The sequence below is a fragment of the Oryctolagus cuniculus genome, chromosome 12, assembly GCF_964237555.1.
Source record: "Oryctolagus cuniculus chromosome 12, mOryCun1.1, whole genome shotgun sequence".
In the NCBI taxonomy this organism is placed as follows: domain Eukaryota; kingdom Metazoa; phylum Chordata; class Mammalia; order Lagomorpha; family Leporidae; genus Oryctolagus; species Oryctolagus cuniculus.
In genome coordinates this window covers 17,319,464-17,346,698 of record NC_091443.1, presented here as the reverse complement: position 1 = coordinate 17,346,698, position 27,235 = coordinate 17,319,464, and the positions used below count along the sequence as shown (strand labels likewise).

Below are 27,235 nucleotides of genomic sequence, written 5' to 3'. Positions count from 1 at the left end.
TCTCAGGTATGTTCGTTGGACCAAAGTAAATTCCCCAAAATGCAAATGTGGCCAAGGCCCAGCTGATTTTTCTGTATGCTCTATCCTTTGTGATGATTTAAAAGTTGATGGATTCATTGGAATGAATCTTTTGGTCAATAGAGGAATTCTTAGAATTAAAAAACAAATTTATTTGCGATATTTGTGGATTTATATGCCATTGTAAGGAATCACAGAGATTGTTTGTGCTCTACACCCTATTTCCCTAATGGTGATCCTTGGACAATGATAACCCAGTGATTATAATCAGAATATTGACTTTGATATAATTTACTCATTTTGTTTGGGTTTTCCTGGTTTTACATATATTCAGTTTTGTTTGTGGATTTTTTTGCAGTGTTATCCCAAGTGTAGATTTGTGTGATGTCACTGCTAAAGTCAAGGTGCATGGTCAATGGGCTCTTTTTATTTCCACTCTCATCTGTTTTCCCTCCCACCACCTTAACAACTGGAAACCACTTAATTTCTAAATTATTTTTTTACTCAGCATAATCCCCTTGAGATTCTCCCAATTTATTATATTATTATTATTATTATTACTATTATTATTATTATTGCTCCACAGTAGCCCATGGTATGTATGTGTAGTTTGTCTCCGTTGTTTCCTGTTTTATGTATTACAAACACAACTTCCATGTGTGTTGATGTATAGATTTTTGTGTGAATGGAGGTTTTATTTATCTAGGCTAAATGGCTAAGTGGAATCTTACTTTAGGTTTACATATTAATTGTAAAGAACACTAATGTAGGAAATTGTGTTAGGTTTATTCCAGAGTTGCTTTGCCATTTTAGGCCTTACCTGTTTTAAGGACTATGTGTCCTGTTATGTGTCCATTCATGTTTCTCCTTTAGAAACAAAGATGCTGTCTCCTGGGTCCCCAGAGCCGGCCTCAGAGGCAGCCAGTCACTACAATTTCTAGTGTCTTCAGAACTCTATGTGTATAATTCAAGCACTTACAGATTAGCATTCACACATTTTTCACTTATAACTGGACACTGTATTGTGGGAGATCATTCCATGTCATCATGTTTTTTTTTTGTTTGTTTGTTTGTTTTTTGACAGGCAGAGTGGTCAGTCAGTGAGAGAGAGAGACAGAGAGAGACAGAGAGAAAGGTCTTCCTTTGCCGTTGGTTCACCCTCCAATGGCCGCCACAGCCAGTGCGCTGCGGCTGGCGCACCGCGCTGATCCGATGGCAGGAGCCAGGTACTTATCCTGGTCTCCCGTGGGGTGCAGGGCCCAAGCACTTGGGCCATCCTCTACTGCACTCCCTGGCCACAGCAGAGAGCTGGCCTGGAAGAGGGGCAACCGGGACAGAATCTGGCGCCCTGACTGGGACAAGAACCCGGTGTGCTGGCGCTGCAAGGCGGAGGATTAGCCTAGTGAGCCGCGGCGCCCGCCGGTCATCATGATTTTAATAGTATTTCCTCTGAGTGTGAAAACGTATTATAGTAAATTTGGAGACTATGGTGTATAGTTGAAATACTGTGAGTACACTGTACTTGTGCAGTTTTATATATAAATATATATAAAATATACATTTATATACAAATATTCTATATTTCATACAACACATTAATAAATAATTATATTAATGATATTAATAAATAATCAATAAAATTAATTTATAATTAATTATATTAATACATAAATATAGTATTATATATTTATATATAAATATATATAAAAATAGATAATAGTAGAAATACCATGTAGCATAGAGCAAAAATAAAATTACTTGCTAGCATGATTGAGTTTGTATTATACATACATTTTTGTATTCTAGTATTTCTATAACATGACTTTTTAAAAAAAGATTTGTTTATTTGAAAGGCAGAGTTACAGAAAGAGAGGGAGAGGCAGAGAGAGAGATTTTCTATTTGATGGCTCCCAAATATCTGCAAGGCCAGGACTGGGCCAAGCCAAAGCCAGGAGCCTGGAACTCCATCTGGGTTTCCCATGTGGGTGGCAGGGCCCCAAGCACTTGGACCATGTTCTGCTGCATTCCCCGGCTCATTAGCAGGGAGCTGAATTGGAAGTGGAGCAGCTGGGACTTGAACCAGTACCCATATGGGATGGTGGCATCGTAGGTGGCAGCTTGACTGGCTGTACACTATACTGATCCCTACATGATGATTTTTATGTTACAACATTGGTGTAACTTTTTACAACATGCAGAGTAAAACCGTGATTTGTTAAATTAACTTGTATAATTATAGTGGTACAAAGCTTAATAGACACATGAAGATAATAAGCAATGCATTCTGGAGAGGGTAACTCAGCAGCATGGGGTGAAAAGTAATGGGATGAGCACGTGGGTCCAGGATGTAGATCTGAACTGCAAATGCAGGTCTCAGGCAGGAAGGATGCGGAGCAGCCGTGGGGCAGTGCAGCCAGAGCGTTGTTCTTGGAATGCTCTTCCCTCCTCGCCTGTGTTTCCTACGTGAGATTTGTTCCCCATCCCATTGATGTATTTTTGTTTATTTATCATCTCCTTCCCCTCAACCATCCCATTTATGTATTTTTGTTTATTTATTGTCTCCTTCCCCTCTCCCACAGGTCAATTCATGAGCATTTTTCCACGTCATTTAAACTTCTTTGTTACTATCTTTTTTTACTTTAAAGAGAAAACTTTCCTTTCAAAGGACATTTCATAATAGTTTTAAAAAATGGAACTAACACTGTCATCTAAAGAAAACCCCCAGTCCCATTGTGATCCACATCCTTTGCTGTGACCTGATTTTGTTTAGTGATTGCATGTTCCTCTGACTGACCACTCCCGCCCCTCTGTGTGTGTCTGCAGTTCTCGGCCCACAGGCAGAGGCGTGGAAGGACTTGCCAGAGTCGGATCCCGCGCAGCACTATCTTTTGCCTTTGCGTTTTTACGCAGGGCCTGGAGGTCAGGTATGTGTGCCCAGCATGCACTCTATTTTCCTAACTTGGAGAGAGTTGAGTTTTGCAGAGGTCTGCCCCCATATGCCATTTGGCTGATCTCACATGCTCTCTGTCCCTCCGTTTTTCTTAGTTAATTATTGACTTATTTGATAGGCAGAGTGACAAAGAAAACAGGGAGACACAGACAAAGTAAGAGAGATCTTCCATCTGCTGGTTCTTTCTCCAAATGGCATAGGACCCAGGGATGGGACAGGCTGAAGTGAGGAGTTTAGAACTCCATCTGGGTCTGCCACATGGATGGTAGGGACCATCTTCTGCCACTTTCCCAGGCGCATCAGTAGGAATCTGGATTAGTAACTGAGTAGCCAGGACTCAAACTGACATACTCCAGTATGGGATGTGGGCATCACAAGTGTGATTCAACCTGCTGTGCTACAACCCCGGCCCAGCTGTTTCCTTATTTATAAAATGAAGGGCTACAGAGTCTGTTTGGTTTTGTTTGTTTTTGACCAACCAACCAAGCAGGCAGAGAGTGTATGTGCACACCCTTCAGGGAAACCACTCCTGTGGAATGCCTCAGCACTGACTTGTTTCTGGAAATCAATATTGCTCAGGTCAGAGCTGTGAGAACTGACTGTGAGACAACTGATGGCCTTTGGTGTTGAGTGAGGGAGTGAGAAGTTGACAGTGGCATCTTCTCGCACCAGTGGGTCGGGGGCTTCCTCTGATGTACTTGTGTGCGCCCAGGGGAGGACGCGGACCTCTGCAGTGAGCTGTTGCAGGAGTCTCTGGACGCCCTACGGGCTCTTCCCGAGGCCTCACTCTTTGACGAGAGCACGGTGTCCTCTGTGTGGCTGGAGGTGGTGGAGAGAGCAACCCGGTTCCTCAGATCCGTCGTGACGGGGTGAGTTCTTGTGAGAATGGTTCTCGTGTGCTTGCGCGCCCTTACCTTCCTTGAGAGCTAAGGGACTTAGCAGGCTGGCTTCCCGTCTGGGTTTCAGCACTGCCTCAGTTTCATGACTCCACGTCTTGGTTCTCAAGACCTGGTTTGACCCGGAAGCTGTCATATTGAGTGGGATAGAAAATGAAAGGTGCTTTTGTAATTTATATATGTTTAGATATTTTAAGATTTGGTGATGAATTATTTGCAGTGCTTAAGCTTTTATTGTATTTACCACTTGGTGTTAAGAGGAACCACAGATCTGAGTGATGTATGGTGCTCACTTTTAGATCTTGATAAATAACATGGGAATAAACAGCTATTCCCTAAACCTGTAGCTACTCTTTTCGATGTAAAGAACAAACAAACAAAAAACCCAAGAAAACAAAACTTGAATGTGTATTTGCTAGGAAAAAGCATGAACTCTGGTTTAAACATTTATTTATTTTATTTGAAAGCATAGTGACAGAAAGAGGGAGAGGGAGAAGGAGGGGCGGAGGGAAGAAGGGAGAGAGTGAGAGAGGGAGAGAGGGAGAGAGGGAGAGAGAGCGCATCTGTTGATTCACTCTCCAGAACGCTGAAACAGCCTGGGCTGGACCAGGCTGAAGCCAGGAGCAAGGAGCCCCATCTGGGTCTCCCATGTGGGTAGGGTAGCAGGGGCCAAGGACTGGACCATCTTCTGCTGCTCTCACAGGCACATTAGCAGGGAGCTGGATTGGAAGTGGAGCAGCTGAGACTTAAACTGATGCTCTAATATGGGATGCCAGCATCACAGGTGGCAGCTTAACCGCTGAGCCACAATGCTGGCCCTTATTTTTAAATTTAAGGGAAGTGTATGTGCTTAGTACAGAATTCAGCAAGAAAGATATAGAGGAAAAGTGAGGCCCCTTTTCAGTCTCCTTGCCAGAGGTCACCACTGTGCCTTCCTTGGCCCACAGGGGCGTTTGTGGTATCTGCACCTGTGGGGAGTGCTGATGAAGGCATGGCCACAATGTTTTAAAAGTAAGAGCCCTAAAAAATAGGCCTGGGACTAATTTTAGAAATTCAGGGGAAATGTTGATGTCACAAGATTTTCTCATTCTAATCTTTAGTTAAAAATTTTTATTTTTTATTACTGGGTAACAAAGAAAGGTTAAAAATACTGATTTGGTCAGATAAAAGTAAATATAGACATTTTGCATATGGATCCTCAAATAGTTTTAAAGGTTGGTTCTGTAGTTTTATAAGGAACTGTTAATCTTCTTACAGCCTTGTATTTCATTGAAACTGGAAAAATATGTAAACTTTTTTTTCATACTTTGAATAATGATATAAATTATTTTTGCTTTAGGAACTTGGAATCCTCAAATATGATTTAGTCTCTAAAGTAATACTTTTAGTAAAACATATCTTTAAAAGCTAAATTTTATACTTGAAAATATCTGAATAATTTTGAGAACCAATTTTCAGAAATACTAAAATTGTATCATTCCATGGGTTAGAGAATGCAGGTTACGTGTAGGCATGGTTTTCAGTGTGCTGCTTACTCTGACAATGCTTGGTGCCTGTCTCCACTGCTGTCGTTGCAGGGATGTTCATGGGACGCCAGGGACCAAAGGGCCAGGAGGTGTCCCTCTGCAGGACCAGCACTTGGCCCTGGCCATCTTGCTGGAGCTGGCTGTGCAGAGAGGCACGCTGAGGTGAGCAGTGCCCAGGAGACACTGGTGGAGATGCCGCTGTCTCTGCACATCTGCTGCATTTTGTGGCATTTCACTCAATCTTCTGTGACTGTGCAAAATGAATGGTGTTCTGCAGTCAGGGTTGTCCTGGGGCCTTTCTTCTCAGGCTTGGTCTAGTTGCATTCTTTTCACTTCCTTTTCTGGTGCTCAGTTTTCTAGTCATCTAGGAATTGGTCTTTTTTCTTTTCCCCTTAGTTTTCCTTAAATCATCACTTAAAAATTGTATTTATTTTTATTTTATTTGAAAGACAGATACAAACACATATACATAAAGAGAGAATTCAATCTTCCATCTACTGGTTTACTCCCCAAATGCTTGCAATAGCTGGGGGCTGAGTCAATTTGAGCCAGGAGTCTGGAATCAGTCTAGGCCTCCCATGTAAGTGGCAGGGACCCAGCCACTTGAGCCATTACCTGCTGCTTCCCAGAGTGTGCAGGAAGATGGATTAGAAGCAGGGTAGCTGGGACTTGAACCAAGCACTCTGATATGGGATGCCAGTGCCCAAAGCAATAACTCAGCCACTGTGCCAGACTTCTACTCTGAATCATAATTTTTATTCCATTAATTTAGGGTCCTAGAAATTTTGTAAAAAGTACTATTTGAATGTCTTAAGTGGTTTTATGATTGTGTTAAAATCTTGGCATTGATTCAGTGATTTTATTTCCAAGAATCATTTCCATGGCATTACTTTAGTTTGCTTTCACAAATGAAGTATTTATTGTCTTACTTTTTTTGTATTAGTTATTTGCTTTTGTTTTTGATGGACCGTGGCAAAAATGGTAATCTGCTTTTACTAGGAAATAAATGTCTTTTCTCTTTCAGCCAAATGTTATCTGCCATCCTGTTGCTGCTTCAGCTGTGGGACAGTGGGGCGCAGGAGACTGACAACGAGCGCTCTGCCCAGGGCACCAGTGCCCCCCTCCTGCCTCTGTTGCAGAGGTTCCAGAGCATCATCTGCAGCAAGGACATGCCCCACGCAGAGGGGGACATACACGTAAGTGTCACACACAACTCTCTGTGCAGTTACTTTAGAAGTGGCCCTTTATAACCAAGCCATGTGCATGGTTATGGTTGCTTCCTGGGTGTGTGGGGATTTGTGGTAACAGTAGTGAGTCAGATGGGGCAGGTGTGAGGGGTCACAGAATAAATAATGTCAGTGCAGCAGAATACCGTACGAACCCATTAGCCTTCATCCATGTGACAGAGAGAGAGGCCAAAGCCAGCTCTGATTTCTAGTCTTTGGGCTTTGTGTATTTAGTAGGAGGAATTCATGCCTTTAATAAAAGGATTTATTTATTTATTTGAAAGGCAGGGTGACAGAGAATGAGAGGGAGAGAGTGGAGGAGATCTTACATTCTCTGGATTACTCCCCAAATTGGGTTGGTCCTGGCTGAAGCCAGGAGCCCTGAAATCCCTCTGAGTCTCCCATGTGGGTGGCAGGGGCTCAAGTACTTCATCTTCCACTGCTCTTCCTGCTTTCTCAGGTGCGTTATCAATGAGATGGATTGGAAGCAGAGCAGTCAAGGCTTGAACTGGCACTCTGATAGGAGATGCCAGCATTGCAAGTGACAGCTTAACCCCTGTGCTGCATTGCTGGCCCATGTCTTGACATGATTGTTGTCCTGTCAGATACCTGTCATTTCCATGTTGACCATGCAGCTTTCTTTCTGCTGAGCTAGACTTGCTGAGCCTGTCATGCATGTGGCTTAGTGCGCTCATGTTCCCAGCAGTGCTGTGCCGTGCTTGGCCATGAAGGTGTATGAATGTTAGGTGTGGTGGAAGATGTGAAAGAAGCATGTTCACCTCCATGAATGGGTGAGTCAGTAGAGTAAGACAGAGGGTTCAGTTCCTGACAATATTTAAGGGTAGAGCGTGAGAATCAGGCCTTATTGGCACTTGAGTGGTGGTGCTGAAGGCTGAGGCTCAAGGCACTATAGGTTGGAGCCATGGGTCTCGTTCAGAGATGGTAGTCTAACAGAAACTCTCACTGTGGCCACCCTGAAAGAATCCATGCATGCAGTCATTCATTGTTCGTGTTGGCTTCTGCCTAGGAAGACCAGGTAAGTGTCCATTCTGTCTCCTCCATTGTGCTGTTCATGGAGAAGACCTTGATCAGTGAGCAACAGCTTCATCGTTAGCACAGAACCAAGTTTGAAGCACATGCTTGTAGATAAACACCAGAAAAGAGCAATGGAATACTGACTTACTGTTTGGCCCTTCCTGTAGGCTGAGCGCTAGGTGAGGCAGGTCACCTGACCTGTCCCTGTATCTAGTACCGACTGCATCCTTTATAGGCGGGGCTGCTGAGATGGGGAGGGCTGGGGTGCTGGGCCAGGGTCTGGGCCCGAGTCCCAGTACTGCTGCTCTTTACAAGTACATCTTGGATTTCGCAAATATTTTCTGGGAAAGAACCATTCTGTTACCATGCTTTAGCCTGATTGATCTGTTATTTAGCAGTCTTTAATTATTAGTCTATTCCGCCTCTGGAAGAAATAGAACTGACTTAATTTTCAAATAAAATTAAGTTTTTTTCAGAGCGGGCAATATTTAAATTAAAACAAAGGGTTTCTGTTTTTCGTTTTCAAAGGCAGTTTGAGGCACTGTGCTGTGTCCGTAGGGAGCTTGCTCTGAACTCCTCCAGGGCTCCCAGTGGCAGTGTGCTGTATTAGTAAAACATGAAGTCTACACATAGGATTCATGTTACATATGGCTTACTAAATGCATATATGTTTAGTCAGTGTCCTGTACATTTATGCATAGTGTATAATTGTATAGCTATATAGTATTACTAGCATCAACATTGTCATTTGGTGGTCAAAATGAGCAGATTTATAGCTAATGCATAACTGTGAACACCAAATTGTAAGGAATGATTAAAGGCTAATTGGATTAATTTTTGCCACCGTTTCTGAACATGTTTGTTTACTCTTCTTATCCAGCTTTTATCTGGCCCTCTGAGCCCCAATGAGAGTTTCCTGAGGTACCTAACTCTTCCACAAGACAATGAGCTCGCTATTGACTTACGACAGACAGCGGTAGTTGTCATGGCTCATTTAGACCGCCTAGCTACACCCTGTATGCCTCCTCTGTGCAGCTCTCCAACGTCTCATAAGGTATGTGCTACAGCAGTCCTCTTCAAATGTTTTATAGTGAGTGGCCACTCCTAGATTCTCATTCTGTGCCTGTGTCGGGCTTTTTCTCTGGTATTAGCAGCCAGAACTGGCTTATAGTTTATATACATGTTTACAGTTTAAGGTGTTGCTGGTTGTCAAAGCAAGTGATGAGCAAACTAAGGCTCACTGGGCCTGGGGACCCAAACCAGGTTCCCAGGTTCCTGGAGGCCCCATCCCAGAAAGCTCATCTTCCATTCAAGAACTAACCAGGCCTGACTCTGCTTAGCTTCTGAGATCAGACAAGACTGGGCGTGTTCAGGGTGGTGTGGCTGAAGACAGGAGAGCTCATCTTTATCCAAACCACAATCTGCAGGGAAGTTTTGGAGCTTTTTTTATATACTCTGAACACAGGCAGTCTCAATATATAGTGCTGGTTGTACTGATAGTGTTAGTGTAGTTATATATTTATAACTTTCTCTGTGTAATGAGTAATACATGTGATATGTAATAGGCATGTTACTAGCAGTGATTTCTGTGTGGAGTCTGTGCAGGGCAGGCCCACCAGAGGCTTCATACATAGGGTTGTATCTCATGATCACAGCATTTCCCCGTTGTATCCATGAGAAAACTATGGTTGGAAATGGGAGTGAGCTTGGCAAGAGTCACACAGAGTGATGAATCCAGGTTTCTCTAACTTTTTCTTCTGAATATGAAGAGTATTTATTTTGTTTTAAAGCCATGTTTTAAAAACATAGTCACATGGTTCAAAAATAAAAATTAAATGCAAAGATAGTTCCTCACTTTGACTTTTCTATCCGGTTTCACGACCTGCTTGTTTTTACTTTTGCAGTCTGCTCTGTAAGCTTTGTGCTCTGGTGAATGAATATATTTGTAGGATCAGTAGTCACGTGTTACTTCTGTAGCTGTTTTTTTTTTCTTTTTAAATAAATGTGTATACTGAAGAGCTTTCTGTATCAATACACAGAGCTTCTTCCTTTTTTTCCTAAAAGCATCTTAGTGTTGCATGTGTGGATGTATTATTTTTATGAATGGGTCCCGTATTGGTGGATACATGTGGGTTATTGCCAAAATTTTGCTTTGTAAATGGTGCTGCTGTGCCTGAGTGTCCACAAGAGGACCATCCAGAGTGGGCTGGTTATCAGCAGGTTGCTCTTACCTGCACAGACTGGTCCTCTGGCCTTGTGCTTGGGCTTTAGACTTTTGCCTGTTAGGGCACAGAATAGTAGCCTGGTATAGTTGAAACATTAAAAAATATTTGTAAGAACCATTTGTATTTATTTTTAATGGACTCGTATTAAAATGAAATGCTATGGAAAAATAACCTGTTGCTTCATCTTTCCTGTTAACTAAAGTAATATGGAATGTTATGAGTTATTTTGATGTTTTGAATCACCTACTTTCTTCTCTTCACTTGCTTTATTTTTAGCCTGTAATATCTTAGTGGTACTCCTTCACATTTTCTAGTTACTACAAAGAAAATGTTTACTTTTTTTCCTATCTTAACAGGGATCATTGCAAGAGGTCATAGGTTGGGGGTTAATAGGATGGAAATACTATGCCAATGTGATTGGTCCTATCCAGTGTGAGGGCCTTGCCAACCTGGGGGTCACACAGATTGCCTGTGCAGAGAAACGCTTCCTGATCCTGTCACGTAATGGCCGTGTGTACACGCAGGCCTACAACAGTGATACGCTGGTAGGTGTTCTGGGCGCCGTGGCTTCATGCTTCCCCAGTGGGTGTGGTCTCTACTACAAGACCTGGTTTTTAAATCATTTGATTTCTGAAGACTGCCAAACATCTATTCATTGATTATATATCTCTCTATAATCTCAATCAGGGTCATTTTGTGAAGACTTTGGGATGTTAAAATCATGAACTCTTTTCTTTTTAAGATTTATTTATTTATGTTTTTGCAAGTTAGAGTTACACAGACAGAGAAGAAGAGGCAGAGAGAGAGAGAAAGAGATAGAGAGGGAGGAAGGGAGGGAGGGAGAGAGGTCTTCCATCTGCTGGTTCACTCCCTGATTGGCCTCAATGGCTGGAGCTGCACTGATCCAAAGCCAGAAGCTTCTTCTGGGTCTCCTGTGCAGGTGCAGGGGCCCAAGAACTTGGGCCATCTTCTGCTACTTTTCCAGGCCATAGCTGAGAGCTGGATCAGAAGTGGAGCAACTGGGACTCGAACCAGTGTCCATATGGGATGCTGGCACTGCAGGTGGCAGCTTTACCTGCTACGCCACAGTGCTGGCCCCAGGAACTCTTTAATTTATTGTTTATTTTATTTGAGAGATAGCGTTACAGACAGAGAGAGAAGAGACGGAGAGAAAGCTCGTCCATCACTGGTTCACTCCCTAAATGGGCACAACAGCTGGAGCTGGGCCGATTGGAAACCAGAAGCCAGGAGCTTTTTCTGGATCTTCCACGTGGGGGCAGAGGCCCAAGCACTTGGTGCATCTTCTACTGCTTTCCCAGGACATAGCAGGGAGCTGTATCAGAAGAGAAGCCGCCAGTACTAGAACTAGTGCCCATATGGGGTGCTTGGTGTCACAGGTGGAGGCTTATCCCACTACGCCACAGCTCCGGCCCCTAAAATCATGAACTCTACGGTGAATCCCATTGCTAATGATGTTTCCTATTTGTAAGCTGACTTTTTGTGTGTAAACTCACTTGACTTGAGCACCAGGCAGGTAACAGGGATTTGGGGTTTGTGTGCATGATGGCACAGTGGGACACATATGCCTTAGAGGAAGGCAGTTTTCACCCTGAGGTGGGTGTCTCATTGCACAGAGATGGTCTGCGCTGCCCAGTGTGGCACTGGTCCTGTTGCAGATTATTTGGAGGCTACCTGCCCAGTGTATTTGGTGCAGGGTGGGACAGGCTGCAGCAGGGGTCTAGCAGTCACCAGCAGCTCACGCTGTTTCAGTTAGAGTGGAGTTTTCAGCAGTAGTAAACAACTGGTGAGAGTGTGTTGTCTCTCTTATCTGCGGACTGAAGATTGGTTTTCTCATTTCCTCATTTTTACCCTTTTAGGCTCCACAACTGGTCCAGGGCCTTGCTTCCAGAAACATTGTAAAAATTGCTGCCCATTCTGATGGTCACCACTACCTGGCCTTGGCAGCTACTGGAGAAGTGTATTCCTGGGGCTGTGGGGATGGCGGACGGCTGGGCCATGGGGACACTGTGTATGTACCACTCCTTCCTGTCAATCTGTCAATGATGCGTTCTTCTATCTGACCTTACCCACAAGAGGATGGAAAAACAGGAGTGTGGATGTTTTTCAGGTGTTCATACACATAGGGCTTGGTGGGTGGAGGGGGAATACCATGATGTGTCCCCTGTTGGCAACTTGGGAGCTTGTCCAAGAGTGAACGTGTTATGAATCATCTTCCTCCTCTTCTCCCCTACCTGTTGCAGTGACCAGCAACTCCATGCTACTTCAGTGTCTTTTCATTTACAAACACTAAGCTTTGTTTCTAGCATAAAAGATCTTCTTTTCTCTAAATCACTATCTTATTTTCACAAGTACAAAAATCAAGAGTTTTAAAATATTTTCTCATTTGCTGGAAGCTTTTGTTTATTATAAGAAAACATAAATGAAACAGAAAGTCGTTGTTGTTTAAGTGCCAGCTTGTAAAAATTGAGAGGTCTGACAGCTCTCAGAGTGGTAGGAGCCCTTTTATACTTTGTTATTGTATGTGAAGCCTGGTGGATGGTATTAGATTGAAATTGAAAGTGCACAAATGTGCTGATCCAACCATCTCACTTCATGTGGGAATGGACTTACGAAGGGTTGGAAATGACCACATCCGCGACTGCCCATGAATCTATCGAAAGGAGACTGGAGGGTGTGTGGCTCATTCATAGCACCACCCACAACATCTGTGGGGAAGAATCCAACCATAAGGAAAGCAGAGAGATGCATACATTATTGTGTGGCACTTTTATATAGTGTTCAGAAACATCTCAAACTTGACAGTGTTATAAGGGATTCAGCCATGTGGGGTAAAACATGGTGAAAAACAAAGGAATTATAACCACAGAATTTAGAATTGCTTTTACTTTCAGACTGGAAGGGGTTGGTGTTGGTATAGAGCACATGGCTCTCAAAAGGCATCAAAAAAAAAAAGGCATTGAAGTACAGGATGGGGCAGTGAGTCTGTTAGTATTTACTACCTTTATGTTATTTACCATTTACTATGTATAAAATATTATACCATAAAATAATTCTTAGCTGAGATTAAGTACTGGACAAGAAACTTGTCCCTTGCTATCGGAGTTCAGGGAAGGAAAAGAGGTCAGTGCATTCGGCAGGAGATGGAGAGAAACTTTTTAAGGAGTAGCAAGAAGAGAGCAGTTGAAGCAAAATGGAGTGGTTTGGCTTGGATCAGCCTGTGCACCACTGTGCCTCTGTGTGTATGTATTTATTTTGTGGACTTGTAGGCCACAAAGTGGGTAAACCATGTCTTTGGGGAGGGCAAAGTGGGCTTGCATTTGTTCCCAAGAAAATGTTGTCAATCATAGGAAACAGTGTAGGTTATAAGCATAGGATATTTTGCCATTTCCAAAACTTCTCATTTAGTAAGATGTTCCTGCTTTAATTGTACTGCCTCATATTTTTATTTGTGAAGCATAGATTATAGTTGTGCATTAGTAAACTCAACTGGCTTTATTCTGTTCACATTTATTTGACAAATATCTATAAACTTCAGCTAGCTTGAGTGTAGAGCTGGATGGGTTTTGGCTAATGCATGCAGTTGGGTAAGCATCACGAGCAAGACACAGGCTGTCTCTGCAGCTCCTGCGACACTCTCTGCCCTTTGCAGTTGGTCTGTGCTCTTTTCTGTCAGCTCCTGACATCCTCTGATCTGTCCGCTATTGGTATATTTTGCCTTTCCAAGAATTTAATACAAATTAAATCATATAGCATATATGACTGTGTTTCTGGCCTTTTTATACTTAGCATATGTTTTGAGATCCTGCCATGTCATTGATGTACCACAGTAGTTTCTTTCTTTCTATTGCTGATGGACATTAGCATACAAGTATTTTACTGACACTGTTTTGATATTCCTACTGGATACCATTCTTGGCATTGGGTTCCAATTTAACAAATTGGAATGGTGATGTTAGGTATTTGAAGCCTCTCTTACTTAATTATCATGTAAGATACCTCAGAAGGTAAAATGACTTGATAGTGAATTTCCTGTGCTAAGCTAATAATAAATGCTTAGAAGGGTATTAACATCTGTTTTCTTCCTTGCCACAGGCCCCTGGAGGAGCCTAAGGTGATCTCCGCTTTCTCAGGAAAGCAGGCTGGGAAGCACGTGGTGCACATTGCGTGCGGGAGCACGTACAGCGCAGCCATCACAGCTGAGGGGGAGCTGTATACCTGGGGCCGTGGGAACTATGGTCGGCTGGGCCATGGTAGGTTTGCCCTGCACAAGGACTAGTACGTGCAGGCAGTAGGGGGTTGTCTCCTCTGGGAGGTCTTGAGTAATGGATGACACTCGTTTCTGTTTGAAGGCTCCAGTGAAGACGAAGCCATTCCCATGCTGGTAGCTGGGCTTAAAGGACTGAAGGTCATTGATGTGGCGTGTGGGAGTGGGGATGCTCAGACCCTGGCTGTGACTGAGAACGGTAGGTAGAGCTCTTGGCAGACTCTTGAGGATGCTGATGGTTGCTTACCTGGAATGGGTGTGATTTGGAGTAGACAGAAGCTCACAAGGCTGCTCACTGTGTCATCCACCTTTAAGTGGAGGTCGATCTCAGTGGCCTCGATGAGTACAGCCCAGAGGTTACAGGACTTGGGTTTGCTTTCCAGGCTGCTGGTAGCAGCTACATGTCCTGTGTGGGTATTTTGCTTTTAACTAAAAAGAAGAGTTAAAGGTACTTGGAAGATGAAGCATCCTAACCTGTGCAGTCTGGCCTAGGGTGATAGGGTTACTAAAACATTGGTGAAGTGAGGAACCACCAAGTGAGCCATAAGAATAACAGAGTTGTAGCCAAAGTATATACGACTACACGCACACTCTGATCTTTGTGTATGGTGCTGCTGAGTTCCTTTCATTGACCACCTAGTAATGTATCGTCTGACAATTTCTAGGATAGAAAAAAATTGACCTTCTTTTGCGAGTAGCATGTGTTAGAATGCAGCCTTGCCAGTTAATTCACTCAGTGTGTGGCTGCTTGTGTGACAGTGACACAGTTGGGTAGTTGTGAGAGAGAATATATTGCCTAGAAAGGCTAAAAATACTTGCTTTTGATTTTTCTTTCTGATTTCCTGCTTTTGATTGCTTTTTGTCTTTTATGGTATTCATATATACCTCATTTAACAATATTTTTTATTAGTTTACTAAAGTATTCTTAGTTTCCAGAGTTATAAAAAAAGTGTATTTATTTTTGCAGTTGTGTTTTGTTCCTTTATGTATTATGTAATCAAATAACTATAGTGATACACTTGGGAAAAAATACAGTGGTGCAGTTGACCTGTGGTCACCATGGTAGGAAGAGAAACCTGCAGGTAGACAATAGAGTGGTTAGCGAGCTGCAGCAGTATGCAGTAGGTTGATAGTGGTGTGTGTGTTTTGTTTTTTTTTTTTTTTTACAGGCAGAGTGGACAGTGAGAGAGAGAGACAGAGAGAAAGGTCTTCCTTTGCCGTTGGTTCAACCTCCAATGGCCGCCACTGCCGGTGCGCTGTGGCCGGCGCACCACGCTGATCCGATGGCAGGAGCCAGGTACTTATCCTGGTCTCCCATGGGGTGCAGGGCCCAAGTACTTGCGCCATCCTCCACTGCACTCCATGGCCACAGCAGAGAGCTGGCCTGGAAGAGGAGCAACCGGGACAGAATCTGGCACCCTGACCGGGACTAGAACCCGGTGTGCCGGCGCCGCAAGGTGGAGGATTAGTCTAGTGAGCCGCAGCGCCAGCCTGATAGTGTTTTAAGAGGTTTTGCTCTATGTTCATTATTTAGTTGAAGCAATCCCATTGATCCCAAACTAGTGAGTCAGGACTTTGTATTTTCATTGAACTAAAACAAAAGGAAAATTCAGCTTTCCCTTTCTTAATTGCTTCCATAGCAACCTGAAGTATAAATTAGATTTCCTTTGGTTTATGTGGTGTTAACTGTGTACATTGGTGGTCTATATTTGTGTACATTATTGGTTATGTTGTTTTTCAGCCCTTTAAAATTTCCTTTAAAATGTACAATTATTTTTACATAAATACATCTGCATTTTTTTAGGGCAAGTGTGGTCATGGGGAGATGGTGACTATGGAAAATTGGGTAGAGGTGGTAGCGATGGCTGCAAAACACCAAAGCTGATAGAAAAGCTTCAAGATTTGGATGTTGTCAAAGTCCGCTGTGGAAGTCAGTTTTCTATTGCTTTGACGAAAGATGGCCAAGTTTATTCTTGGGGAAAAGGTGACAATCAGAGACTTGGACATGGAACAGAAGAACATGTTCGTTACCCCAAACTCTTGGAAGGCTTACAAGGTGAGTGCAGATGTAAACTTTCAGAACCCTTTTGGGTAGTTACTTCAGTAATCTTTAAAGTTTGCAGATTTTTGTTTTTCGAACCTGACATTACTTTTTTTCTTGTTTAGTTTTAAAGATTTGTTTATTTGAAAGGTGGAGTTAGAGAGTGAGAGTGAGCGAGTGAGAGACATCTTCTATCTGCTGGTTTACTCCCCAAATGGCCATAATGCTTGAGGCTGGGCCAGGCCTTAGCCAGGAGCCTGGAACTCCAATCCAGGTCTCTCACATAGACTATGAATGGACCATTACTAGAAACTTTTGCTGATGTTTTGATGGGTATAGATAACAGTTGGAAAGTGATTTGTCAATATTAAAAAGTGGCCTAGGATTATCCTCACCAACTTGAATTTGAAACCTATTCAGTTTTTCTGATGTTGGAGAGTTCTTTCTGTGGTAGGCATCAGTCCATCACTCAGCAAGCTGGACTCAGTGTGGGCGGCTTCTGCTTGGTGAGGTCACGTGCCCTTCCACTACAGACACTGCTGAGACCATAGATGTGCATTGCTGTAGGGACAAGTGGGAGGTGGGATTGGGTTCAGCTGGTGTGGTCTGATTTGAACTTATCCTTGGTGGGTGAATCCTGCTTGACTTATTACAGAGGTGCCCAGCTTGCATCTTAGGTGGAAGAAAAGGCATGTAAGTGTGAGTGCAGGTGTCTTTGTAGTATGGCCACCAGTGTGGGCAGAGAGAATGGGAACATTAAGAAGAGTGCTTTTGGGCACTCTCATGAGTAATGTTCATCTACAGGCACCAGGGGCCATCAAAGCCATGCTGACTGTGTTTGATGTTGAAGTAAATTGTCCTGAAGAAGTTAATAATGTATCTTCTGACCCGAGTGACCTGGTGTAAATCTCTTTTGCAACAGAAGTCATAGGCTTTACATTATACCTACACCCTTCTTTTCTCATAGGAAAGAAGGTGATTGATGTGGCCGCAGGCTCTACCCACTGCCTGGCCCTGACCGAGGACAGCGAGGTCCACAGCTGGGGGAGCAATGACCAGTGCCAGCATTTTGACACCTTACGTGTGACCAAGCCAGAACCTGCTGCACTGCCAGGGCTGGACACAAAACACATCGTTGGAATTGCTTGTGGGCCTGCCCAGGTACTGTGTATGTAGTATGGTTTGCTATTTTATGAAGTTTTGGTTTCCAGTTATTCATTGCTAGTACATAGAAATACCATTGATTTTTGTGTGTTTTCCTTATGTCTTGCAGTTGTACTAAACTCAATATAGGGTGCTATGAGCTTCATTGTAGTTTCTTTGAGGTTTTTTTCTTAGATAGTTGGGCTGTGTGTACATAGATAGGGACAGTTCTATTTCTTCCTTTCCAATCTGTATACCTTCTGTGTCTTCTTCCCTCGTAGCCCAGGCTGAACTTCCAGTGTGATATTGAATAGAAGTGAAAGTGGGTGTCCTTGCCTTGTTCTGACATAGGAGGAAAGCATTCAGTCTTTCACTGTTAGCTATGCTGTTTTAGCTATGCTATTTTTCAGAAAAAGGCAGTTTCTTTTAATTCCTACCTTTTTTTTTTTAAAATCCTGAATGGTTGTTGAAATTTGTCAAATGCTTTCTCAAATGATATCATAGAGTAATTTCCTTCTTTAGTCTGTTAGTATAGTGGAATACATTGACTGATATTGACCAAGAAATGGATTACTGAGATAAACCTCACTGGGTCATAGTATATTATTATTTTTGTATATTGCTGGATTTGATTTGTTAATAATTAGTTGAGAATTTTTGTGTCATTGTTCATCAGAGATGTTGGTTTGTGGTTTTCTTTCTTTGTACTTTTTGTGTGACTTAATATCAGCATAAAGTTGACCTCATAAAAAGTTTTAGTTAAGTGTTTTGTTTCTTCTAGAATGGAGTCTGTGGAATTAGTGTTATTTCTTCTGTAAGTATTTGTGAGTCTTTCTGAACTTGGAGATTTCTTAAAAGGTTTTTAACTACAATTCAGTTTCAGAAATAGGTAAAGAACTATTCTGATTTTCTTTCTTCTTATGCATAGGTTTTCCTAGTTTGTGACACCTGAAGAATTTTGTCTAAATTGTCCAATTTTGGTGTCTGAAGTTTTCCTTAGTATTCTGTTTCTAACCTTTTTAAATCTGAAAGGTCTGCTTTTCTTCCTGATACTGATTAAATGTGTATCTTTTTTCTTTGTCAGTTTTCCTACAAGTTTATCGATTTTTAAAAAGATTTATTTATTTGAAAGACAGAGTTAGAGTTAGAGTTAGAGTTAGAGTTAGAGTTAGAGTTAGAGTTAGAGAGAGAGAGAGATCTTCTATCTGCTGCTGGTTTACTCCCCAAATGGCTGCAATGGCCACAGCTGGGCTGACCAAAGCCAGCAACCAGGAACTTCTTCTGGACACCGACATGGGTGCAGGGGCCCAAGCACCATCTTCCATTGCTTTCCCAGGGGCTTTAGCAGGGAGCTGGTCAGATGTGGAGCAGGGGCTGGCGCCGTGGCACAGTAGGTTAATCCTCCGCCTGCAGTGCTGGCATCCTATATGGGCACCGGTTCTAGTCCTGGCTGCTCCTCTTCCAATCCAGCTCTCCGCTGTGGCCTGGGAAAGCAGTAGAAGATGGCCCAAGTGTTTGGGCCCCTGCACCCGCATGGGAGACCAGAAAGAAGCACCTGGCTCCTGGCTTCGGATCGGCGCAGCTCTGGCCATTGCAGCCATTTGGGGAGTGAACCAACGGAAGGAAGCCTTTTCTTTCTGTCTCTCCCTCTCACTGTCTGTAACTCTATCTCCCAAATAAATAAATAAAATCTTAAAAAAAAAAAAAAAAGTAGAGCAGTCAGGACTCAAATGGCACCCATATGCAATGCTGGCGCCTCAGGTGGTAACTTAACCTGTTGTACCACAGTGCATACCTCAAGTTTGTCAATTTTGTCTATTTTTTTAAATTAATTTATTTATTTGAAAGGCAGAATTACAGAGAGGCAGAGACAGAGAGAGACAGATCTTCCATCAGCTGATTCGCTCCTCAAATGGCTACAAAAGCCAGAGCTGGGTCCATCTGAAGCCAGGAGCCAGGAACCTCTTCCCAGTCTACCTTGTGGGTGCAGGTACCCAAGAACTTGGACCATCTTCTGCTGCTTTCCCAGGTGCATTAGCAGGGAGCTGGATCAGAAGTAGAACAGCTGGGACTTGAAGTTGGCTACCATATGAAATGCCAGCACTGCAGCTGTGGGCTTTACCCAGTATTCTGTAGCACCAGCCCCTTGTCTATCTTTTCAAAAAACTATCTTTTAGTTTCATTAATTTCCTTTTTTTTTTAACCTTCAGTTTCATTGATTTGGGCTCTAATCTTCATTACTGTTTTTCTCTTTAGCTTTTTTTGGGTTACTTTATTCTTTTTCTGGTTTCTTAAGTTCGAAGTTTACAGTGTTGATTTTAGATCTTTTGAATTATATAAGTATTTGATGCTGAAAATGTCCCTTTAATTAGTGCTTTAACTACACCTACAAATTTTGATATGTTTTCATTTTTGTTCATTTGTTTATTTATTTATTTGAAAGAGTTACCGAGAGGCAAAGAGAGAGAGAGAGAGAGAGAGAAATCACCCATCTGCTGCTTCACTCCCCAGATGCCTGCAGCGATAACCAGGCGGCTCTGTCTGGCTGAAGCTAGGAGTCAGGAACTCCATCCAGGTCTCCCACGTGGGTGGCAGGAACCCAGGAACTTGGATCATTACCCACTGCCTTCCCAGGCACATTAGCATTAGCATGATGCTGGGTCAGAAAGGTAATAGCCAGGACTTCAGCCAGCACTTAAATGTGGACTGCCAGTGTCCCAAATGGTGGCTTAATCAGGTGCACCACGTGCTTGCCTCTGACTCATGGATTATTAAGTGTATTGTTTACTTTTGAAGTGTTTGCAGATTTTTCTGTTAATGATTAATAGTTTAATTCTATTGTGGCTGGAGAACAAACTCTGTATCATTTCAGTTATTTTAAATGTATTAACATTTGTTTTATGTTCAGGATTTGTTTTATTTTAGTGAACATTTTATGTGTGCCTCAAAAAAGCATGCATTTTTAGTATTTTGGGAGTGAAGTGTTCTATAAATGCCAGTTAACTCTGGTTCATTGCTGGCATACTTCCTTTCTTCTAGATTTTTGCTGTTTACTTACTTTGCTCTTACTAGGGTAGTGTGTATATAGCTAGCATTTCATTGTCTATGTAGAGTTACTATTCTACTTCAAGTGGATTGAGATTGTTACAGCTGTGCATTAATGATTTTGAGACGGAAAATATTTTAAAATACATTTTTTATTATTTTTGTATGTGACAAAATGAATTGGGGCTAATGAAATGGGAAAGAAATTGGAAGCTGGCAGTACCTGAGCTAGACAACCATGAATGTACGTATGCATGCATTTGGGCGGTTAGAGTCATAAATGCGAAATAACCTGAGCATCTCTGTCATTCATAGTGGATTACTCCTGTGGAACAGATGAACAGCTGAACTGGTAGGTTTTATTTAGGTTTTTGTGTTTCTTGCACAGAGCTTTGCCTGGTCGTCTTGTTCTGAGTGGTCCATTGGCCTCCGTGTCCCTTTTGTGGTGGACATCTGCTCAATGACTTTCGAGCAGCTGGACCTCCTGCTGCGGCAGGTGAGCGAGGGAATGGATGGCACTGCGGACTGGCCCCCACCTCAGGAGAAGGAGTGCATGGCTGTGGCAACGCTCAATCTTCTACGACTTCAGGTGTTACTGATTTCCTTCTTCCTGCTTGTTCTATTTATGAGTACCTTTAGAATTCTTTAAGAATGTTTACCAATATTGAAGGGTGGGGTTTTTGTTAGGTGAACCGCTAACGAATATTTTAAAGTAAGATTATGATGGGGTAATGTATGAGAGGCTTAGAAAACTTGGTCCATTTATGTTGTATATATCCTGGGACTCGTTCTCTGCATGCAGATAAACATGCGTATGGATCATGCTCTTTCTGCTAAAATCAGCTGGTTGGTGTTCATCAGAGGAGGCAGGCCTGGATTTACTGTTGTTGAATGTGGAGAAATGACTCGGTGATTGAGAGGGAAGCAGAGCTCAGCTGCTAGACGAGTGCTGCCTTTCCTCTGGGCTGAGAAAGCTCTGCTCAGTAAGCTTGGTTCCCATAGCAGTACCCTCACTTGCTCTCAGGAAGGTTCCCGTTGAGCATCCAAATGTAAGGTAAAAAGATCTTCCCCACCTCCTTCCCTCCCTTGGAAACCTATAGCTGAAGTCTTTACCATATTTTTCTTTATCTTTGTAGGAAATCTTATAACTTAATGACAGATGCAGCATTTTTCTTGACAAAGTTATTTTTCTCTTTATTACCCATTGACTTCTGTGTACCCCCTCATGGCTCTCCCTCTTGCCTTGGTTTCTAGAAAGCACAGAACTGAATGTCATGTTTGGTTGCAGTCATCAAATTAGTAGCAATTTGGAACCTACTTTCCTCGGGCAGTCTTCTTTAGCAGTGTGTTTGTTGTACTCTTTCCAGGGATCTACCCAGTAGTTTGCTTCTCAGGGTTTGTGGTAATGTTGCAGTTCTGGATAATGTGATGGAGAATGACTTTGTGTGTGTCTCAGGCTTGATTCCTTTTGGTTCATATTTGTCTGGTGCCTGCCATATGTTCTTTCATTGCTTTATTCTGTTTCTCTAGGTTCTATTTTAGTCTTTTTTTCCCATTGGCCTATAAAGCCTGATTCTTAAAATAAATCCTGTCTGGGAGTCTTTATTCAATAGATGAATTCTTTTACAATTATGATTACTAATGTATTTGAATTTAATCTTCTGTTGTAATTTTTTTGTTCTTTATTACTTCTTTATGAGTCAAGTCTTAAAATTTTTCTTTTCAGATTCCTTAATTGGCCACAAGATTTTGAATTCAGTATCTGAACTTTTACTGTCTAATTTTGTTAAAAAAATTAAAAAATTGTGAATTCCATGAAATTCTATGTAAATCAATATTGGTTTTCCTGAAAAATATTAAGGTTGATAGCATACATTACATCTAAATTCACCCTTCCACCTTCAGAGTTGTGATTGTCAGGTATATCATGTAGCACTGGATCTAAGGCACACTGCTGTTTTGCCTCTGAAAGAACTTTCCACATTTGCAGTTTGTAAGATGTATTTTGATTTTTGAGGTTAAGACATGAAAACAATAGGATTGCTGAATTTTTTTTTAAGATTCATTTTATTTATTTGAAAGGCAAAGTGAGAGAGAGAGAGAGGGATAGACAGACATATCTTCCATCTGCTGGTTTTCTCGCCAATGGCCACAGTAGCTAGGGGTTGGACAGGCTGAAGCCAGGAGCCCAGTACTCCATCTGGGTCTCCCACATGGGTGGCAGGGGCCTAAGTACTTGGGCCATCTTCTGCTGCTTTCCCAGGCACATGAGCAGGAAGCTGGATTGGAAGCAGAGCAGCTGGGACTCCAACTGGTGCTCCAATATGGGATTCCAGCATCACAAGTGGTGGGTTAACCCACTGTGTCACAACGCTGGCCCTCAGGATTGGTGAGATATTGAATTGGTTCTTTAACTTCCTTCCAATTAATTAACATAATCATTTGTAAGAGACCATGTTTACTCAGAGAAGTAGTCTTCAGTTTTGTTTATGTTCCCTCCCTCCTGGGTTCAGCTTGTTTCTTTCTGGCTGAGGTTCTTCCTTCAGTTCAGTTTTTCATCAGAGTCTGTGAAAAGTAAAGGCTGTTTTACTTTCTCCTTTGTTAATATAATTTGACAGAACTTAGCTTTTTAGGTTACTTGTTATTTTATCAGTTCTTAGAAGATGTTCTGTCTTCCCACTTAAATAGTTGATGTGAATTACCAGCATCTCTCATTAGTGTCATTGTTTCTTTGTCGCTAATTTGTCTTTTCTTTTTGGTTGCCTTTCAGATTTTTATTTGTTTTGTAATTTTAATGGGCCACAATCTAATGTCTACATGAGGATTTTTTTTATTTATATTTTCAGGTTGTAATTCTCATTCAGTTTGAGCTTTGAGATTTTCATTAAGTTTTGAAAAATTTTCACTATTTACTATTGACATTGCTTTCTCATTTTCATTTACTTTTCCTCCTGAAGAAGGCCTACTAGATATATGTTGCATTTTCTCATTTCATCATCCCATGCATCACAGTTTTGATATTTTAAAAAATCTTTATCTTTCTGTTCTTCCTTATGTTTGATTCTCTCAAGTCACAAGCCCTTCCTTTAGCTTGCTGTAGCCTGGGATTGAGATGTGAGTTTACTTTACAAATACTGAAATGATAGGCACCACTGGGAATTCTTTACAACTATTGGCGAAGTAAATCCAGGAAACAGCTCTGGGAGATGGGAGCCTGATCTGTGTTGCCCAAACAGGGAGACACAGAGGCTGAGTCACGTGCCTGGCTTTTGCTGGGTGCACGGAGGCTCAGGAGTGAGACCTGGGCCGGTGTGCACATCTCCATCTTGAGGGCTTTGTCCTCTTGTTTTTCTTATAACTAGAATGTAGTTTCGCATGAGGCTTTTATTGTACTCATTTTATTCTCATGTTCTGGTTTCTGTTCCTTCCTTGATCAGCATTAAAGTTTTAGAATATGTTTTTTTTAAAAATATTATTGGAGAGAGAGAGAGAGAGAGAGAGAGAGAAGTAACTCCCATCAACTTATTTACTTCCTAAATGTTGGCAATGGCTGGGGCAGGGCTAGAGTTGGGCCAACACCAGGAGCTAGGAGTGTAATCCGGGTCTCCCACGTGAGTGGAAGGAACCCAGTTACTGGAGCCGTCACTGCTACCTCCCAGGATGTGCATTGACTGGAAGCTGGAGTTAGGAGCTGAGGCTGGGAACCAAGACCAAGTACTCTGTTGTGGAATGAAGGCATCTTAACTGCTATGCTCAATGTCTGCTTCTCCATGTACTTATTTCATGGATTCATTCCAGTTGCTTTTAATTGCCACCATTTCTTGGTGCTTTTATGTTTCTTCTTGCTCTGTGGCTTTTGACAGAGTGTGTCTTGCTCCTTTTCACTGTGAGGTCATTTTAGTGTCCCTTCACCCTTGGCTGTGGAATTACACCCAGAGGACAGGTGTGTTTGCCTCTCTGGGGTTCTGTGGGTTTTCATGCAGGCTCTAGATCAGTCCTGATTTTCATTCCCTGACTTGTCATAACTGTACCCAGGTCAGGGGTGTATTCGATTTCACATCTATTACTGGCGCAGGCTGGGTCTCTGATGTCTTCTGGGGTTTTTCTACCTAAAGACTGGTACAGGCAGTGTATCACCCTCTGGCTGTGGTTGGCTGTCAGGCAGGTGATCCTGATTGCCCACAGCCTCCTGCAGGGAGCACAGGTTCAGTGGGTTGTGTGGGCAGTTAGGAGACTGCAGGTCGAAGGCTGTTCTGAAGCCAGTTGGCACTGCTTTCAGAGCTCGGGACCTCGTGGCTCCTGCTGTGTTCTCTACATCAGTTCTGATTTTGTTACTGAGGATTCTCTTGCATACTCTCAGCTTGGCTATCTTAATTTTTAACAGCTTTTTGGTTTTATCATATCTATTATTCCTTTGTGTTTAGTACAGATTGCTGGAAAGGGGGTGGAAGTTGCTGCTTCTACATTGTTTAGTCCCTGCTGTTGGTCTTGAGCTTTTCCATATACATATTCATGGCTGAGTTAAAACATTTCTCTTATAAAATACCTTAGGATATAATCTCAACTAATGTAGGTTAGACTTTTTAAGTCAAGTAAAAACTGCATATGCTTAGAAGTTATTTTGTTTATTTAAACAACACTTCAAATTGCGTTTCATTCAGTCTTTAATAAGATTTTGAAATCCATTTGCTTTTAGGGGTTCTAAGTGAAAATTGTTTTTCTCTTTTCAGTTGCATGCTGCCATTAGTCACCAGGTTGACCCGGAATTCCTTGGTTTAGGTCTGGGCAGTGGCCTCCTGAACAGCCTCAAGCAGACTGTGGTAACCCTGGCCAGCAGCGCGGGCGTGCTGAGCACCGTGCAGTCGGCTGCCCAGGCCGTGCTGCAGAGCGGCTGGTCCGTGCTGCTGCCTACTGCCGAGGAGCGGGCCCGCGCGCTCTCGGCTCTCCTGCCCTGTGCAGGTAGGCTTGGGTGAGGAGCTGGGTAGGCTGAAGGTGGGGTGCCAGGAGAGGATGGTGCTTCACTCAGTTTGGCAAAAAAACACTTCCTTTCCAGTTTCAGGCAATGAAGTAAACATAAGCCCAGGTCGTCGATTCATGATTGATCTTCTGGTCGGCAGCCTGATGGCTGATGGAGGGCTAGAGTCGGCCTTGAATGCAGCCATTACTGCAGAAATCCAGGTACACAACTGGGAGTACAAGGAGCTGAGAGAGCCATGTCACTTGGCAGTGAACTGAGATTGAAAGCACTGTACTCACTTACGAAGAAATGATGACCTATTTCAACAATTATTGAGGAAGCTAAAACCTGAAACTTAGTGGCATCCAAGTATTTTCTTTAATTGAAAACTCTTCTGCCTTACTGATTAAAGAAGCATTATTGAAATGTTATTGGACTGTGATAAAAATAAAATAAACACATTTAAATATGTGTTTCAGAGAATTCGACAGACACCCTGTTCATCGTATAGATAATTGCCTAAGATAAATGCTTTGGAGTAGAATTTGCTGGGCCCTAGGGAACATACATGTTTTTGGTTTCCCAAAGTAGCTTTGCCATTCATATTTGGGCAGTGAGTGTGAGAATCCAGCTCTTGCCTGTTCTTAGAGAGTGGATAGACTGTATGGCTGAGGCAGGTCACACTGGGTGTTTTGTGAGAACCAAGAAGCAAGGGTACAGATTTTGGGGGCTTCACAGAAGTCTGGAGACCACCAGTAGTGGCAGCCTGGACCGACCCTCTGAATGATGGAGTTTCTAGCTGGGGGCATGTGGGCCAGTGTTATCAGGTATGTGCAGAACAGGACAGCGGGCAGTGGCCGAATATGCTTTCGTGCCTGGGATGAGGTTGGTGCTCACCAGTTTCTGTTTTATGATTTATAGGATATTGAAGCCAAAAAAGAAGCACAGAAGGAAAAAGAAATTGATGAACAAGAAGTGAATGCTTCAACGTTTCACAGAAGTAGGACTCCATTGGATAAAGACCTCATTAATACGGGAATCTATGAATCTTCTGGTAAACAGTGTTTGCCTCTGGTTCAGCTCATACAACAGCTTCTTAGGTAAATAATATCAGCTGTATTATATTTCAATAGGTAGTTATTGTTTTTCATATTAACATAGTGAAATCTAGTGGGAATGTCTCAAAAATGTATTTGGCTGTTGAAGAAAAACTCAGAAAGTTACCTAGCATAGATTTTAAAGTAAAGAGCAGATAGATTTTTAAATATTATAGGAGAGGTTGGGAATATATGAGGAGATTTTAAAGATTTTCCTGGAAGGGAAATTGGAAAATGAAATAAATATGCAAAAAGGTTTTTTTAAGATTTATTTTATTTATTTGAAGGGCAGAGTTAGAGAGAGATGAGGCATTTGGGGAGTGAACCAGTAGTCAGGAACACTGACTTCGTGTTTCTCTTTTGCTTCTCAAATAAGATTTTTCAAAAAGGTGAAAAAGTTTGTAAGGTGATTTGTGAATGAGATAAGTTAGAAAATGAGAAACATTTGCACTGATGTTTAACAAAACTGCTTTATGTGAGTGTGGGCTCCTGGTTTGTTATATCCTGTACATGCAGAGAAAGTAAAGGCCTAGTGGGCTGGCTCAGGCAGTAAGAACTGAACAGGAGACCAGGCGCTCTACCGCCCTGTCTGTGGAGGAGTGCTGAGTGGGCCTGGTGACAGTGGCCCAATCTCCACAGCAAGAATGTCCAAATTTAGTGGGTGCTCAGTAAAATTTTGAATGTGGAAGTTTTAGAGCTAGTTGTTATCAATTTTGGTAAACACTTTTGAAAAATGTTTTTCTCATTTTTGTTTTGTTTGTCTAATCTGATGGTTATTGCCCTCATTTAAT

General features: G+C 42.4%; 1 protein-coding gene across 3 annotated transcripts in view; it reads left to right on the top strand.

Moving 5' to 3' along the window:
- HERC2 (HECT and RLD domain containing E3 ubiquitin protein ligase 2) overlaps positions 1 to 27,235 on the top strand; it is a 233,159-nt gene that overhangs the window by 60,072 nt on the left and 145,852 nt on the right. For all 3 annotated transcript variants that reach the window (XM_051822208.2, XM_051822209.2, XM_051822210.2), the window contains exons 6-20: positions 2,842 to 2,942; positions 3,681 to 3,837; positions 5,442 to 5,552; positions 6,415 to 6,586; positions 8,532 to 8,705; positions 10,233 to 10,421; positions 11,754 to 11,905; positions 13,990 to 14,147; positions 14,247 to 14,360; positions 15,966 to 16,217; positions 17,170 to 17,363; positions 20,779 to 20,979; positions 25,121 to 25,349; positions 25,444 to 25,568; positions 26,269 to 26,447. In XM_051822208.2, coding sequence (XP_051678168.2) covers positions 2,842 to 2,942; positions 3,681 to 3,837; positions 5,442 to 5,552; positions 6,415 to 6,586; positions 8,532 to 8,705; positions 10,233 to 10,421; positions 11,754 to 11,905; positions 13,990 to 14,147; positions 14,247 to 14,360; positions 15,966 to 16,217; positions 17,170 to 17,363; positions 20,779 to 20,979; positions 25,121 to 25,349; positions 25,444 to 25,568; positions 26,269 to 26,447 — 2,508 coding nt within the window. The remainder of the gene's footprint in view (positions 1 to 2,841; positions 2,943 to 3,680; positions 3,838 to 5,441; positions 5,553 to 6,414; positions 6,587 to 8,531; positions 8,706 to 10,232; positions 10,422 to 11,753; positions 11,906 to 13,989; positions 14,148 to 14,246; positions 14,361 to 15,965; positions 16,218 to 17,169; positions 17,364 to 20,778; positions 20,980 to 25,120; positions 25,350 to 25,443; positions 25,569 to 26,268; positions 26,448 to 27,235) is intronic.